Below are 2,479 nucleotides of genomic sequence, written 5' to 3' on the forward strand. Positions count from 1 at the left end.
CCTTTTTTCCTCTTTTTCCTCCGTGCTCTCCGCCGTGCCGGTGGTGACGAGATCCACAGTAGAATGATTGTCACTAAAATCCGGTGGCATCTGCAGGATTTCTCTGAGGAAATCGTCATCATAATCAGGTGGCTTCTGGCACGATAAGAAGAACTCTGCTATGGCAGGTATTATGGTTGAGTTATCGAAGGAGAGAATGAATGTTCTGGGCCTTTTTTCCTCCGTGCTCTCCGCCGTGCCGGTGGTGACGAGATCCACAGTAGAATGATTGTCACTAAAATCCGGTGGCATCTGCAGGATTTCTCTGAGGAAATCGTCATCATAATCAGGTGGCTTCTGGCACTGCTCCAATGATAAGAAGAAATCTCCATCATCATGGTGCTCTATTTCCTGTACGTATATATGTGCTTCTTATTAACAATTACTTTTAACAAATAATAAAACTATATAATACTAGCACTTTTCTCTTAGCTTATTATATTATACTATACTAGTTCTAGTTCAGTTGGTTGTAATTACCGTGTGTAGAGGCCAGTTCTCCCAACACTGCTCCATTCTTATTTTTAATTACAAGAAAGTGAGTGTGTTTGTTTTGTGGTATGAAGGGAAGAAGAAGAAGGATGTAAAGGAGGGTAGAGAGAATGAGGATGATATATGTGGAGAGGGAAGGGAGGGAAACTCGTTTATGATGCAGTATGATGAGGATGGATTCGGTGAAATGATTGAGGAAGGCAGGGGTCTGTGGTGGGGGACCATGCTTGTCATGTAAGAGGCACTTCATTTAATCAAAAACACATTAAGAGACCACATGGGACCTCTTCTTCCTCTACACACACCAACCACGCCCCCCTTTATTACTTTTCTATCTCACTCAGTAACTATTACTTTTCTTTTCTGAATCAAACACACACACACACTCTTTTTCTAGGGTACTTGCATCCAAGGATCGTTATTCTTGAAAATAAGCAACAAGTTACAAGGCTACAGTGGACCATCATTAATATGCACATCGCGGTGGACGAGCCTCACATGGGAGCATCCCTCTCCCAAAATGCTCTGTTTTAGTTTTGTCTCATTGGATATTTTTTTTATTTATATAAATAGAAAGCCAAAATGAGTAGCATTCACAGTTCTGTCAGAAATAAATAAATAACACAGGTGACCAAGTCCCGGAGTAGCATCTTGTAAAACCAGTATCCCTCTAACTATATATAAAATTCACTTCATTCATGAAAAGATTCACCGTTATGCCACGCACTGATGAAGTAATATTCTAAGTTTCTATTTCTATTTTAAACTTATGGTAAGGGCTAGTGCTTTTTATTAGTTGTGTATCTTCATGGACTACTAGTAATGAGTACATGTAGATATTCCTATATGGAAAAGTTTAACTTATCCATTCATTCAGATTAACACTCTCTCGTTCTCACAGTTATTGTAATCTAGCTGTAGCCATCTCTTGTTATACTTACGTTTTTACATGGTTAATTGGAAAACATCTTATTATGAGGCAGGAATATATATTGAAAACAGTAGTTTCTCATAAAAAAATATATATGTGAAAATGGTTGGTCACCACGAAAAAAATATGATTGAATTGGAATATATAATATATAGAGAACATATGTGAACAAATAAATGGAATAAAATCCACGCGGAAAAAACAAGGAAAGAGACGACGAGAAGAGTAGAAGGGACCAAACAATGAGATATGAGATAAAAGAAGATAGAAGTATATGTTTTGGTTAACAAGATTACAAGAACAAATAAAAAGACAAGAGAAGGTACTTATCTCCTTATTGACTCCTCAGTCCTCACCTCACAGGCTGTAAATATGCAGCCATTATTGAATATTTCTTTTTTTTTTCTTTTTTTTTTTAAACTGAATCATAAAAGCAAACATAACTTATCAATGCACATGGATTCTCCATTATTTTTCTATTTTGATTTTTCATGAGTAGGTTCCCAAATTTCCAATATTCAAATAAACTAGAAACATGATACATGATGACAAGTCATCTTAACCTAGTTTCACTAGCCTTTTTCTTTGTTTTTATTAGGTTTTATACACTTTCTTGCATTCTAAGTAAGTAACTAATTATCATAATTTATTTATTACTTATGTAATTGAATTATTTTTGTTTTTAATTGAATTATTTTTAAACTTTTTTTTTAAATAAATACAATTGAAAACAATAAAAAATTTGTTAGTTCTCATAACATAATTTATCAAAAGACAATTAAAATCAACATAATTGTCTATTATATAATGAATCACTATAACCGATTACAAATAAATAATACAACCCATCACAACACAAATAATATAAATTTTAAATACAATTAATACCAACATAATTATCTATTATGTAATATTATAATGAATGATTTATAACGACTACAAATATCATAGAACAACATAAATATTTGTATACCTAAATAATGCATATTTTTAATTTTAAAATATCCACTCATATTC

At 33.2% G+C, this 2,479-nt stretch overlaps 1 protein-coding gene across 1 annotated transcript in view; it reads right to left on the reverse strand.

The window, feature by feature from the left end:
- The window catches only part of LOC107614618 (transcription factor bHLH18), a 4,193-nt gene extending 3,334 nt beyond the window's left edge, over positions 1 to 859 (reverse strand). The window contains exons 1-2 of the mRNA XM_016316760.2: positions 520 to 859; positions 27 to 390 (exon numbers count right to left, since the gene is read on the reverse strand). Coding sequence (XP_016172246.1) covers positions 27 to 390; positions 520 to 555 — 400 coding nt within the window. The 5' untranslated portion in view covers positions 556 to 859. The remainder of the gene's footprint in view (positions 1 to 26; positions 391 to 519) is intronic.

This window comes from Arachis ipaensis, chromosome B09 (assembly GCF_000816755.2).
Source record: "Arachis ipaensis cultivar K30076 chromosome B09, Araip1.1, whole genome shotgun sequence".
In the NCBI taxonomy this organism is placed as follows: Eukaryota; Viridiplantae; Streptophyta; class Magnoliopsida; order Fabales; family Fabaceae; genus Arachis; species Arachis ipaensis.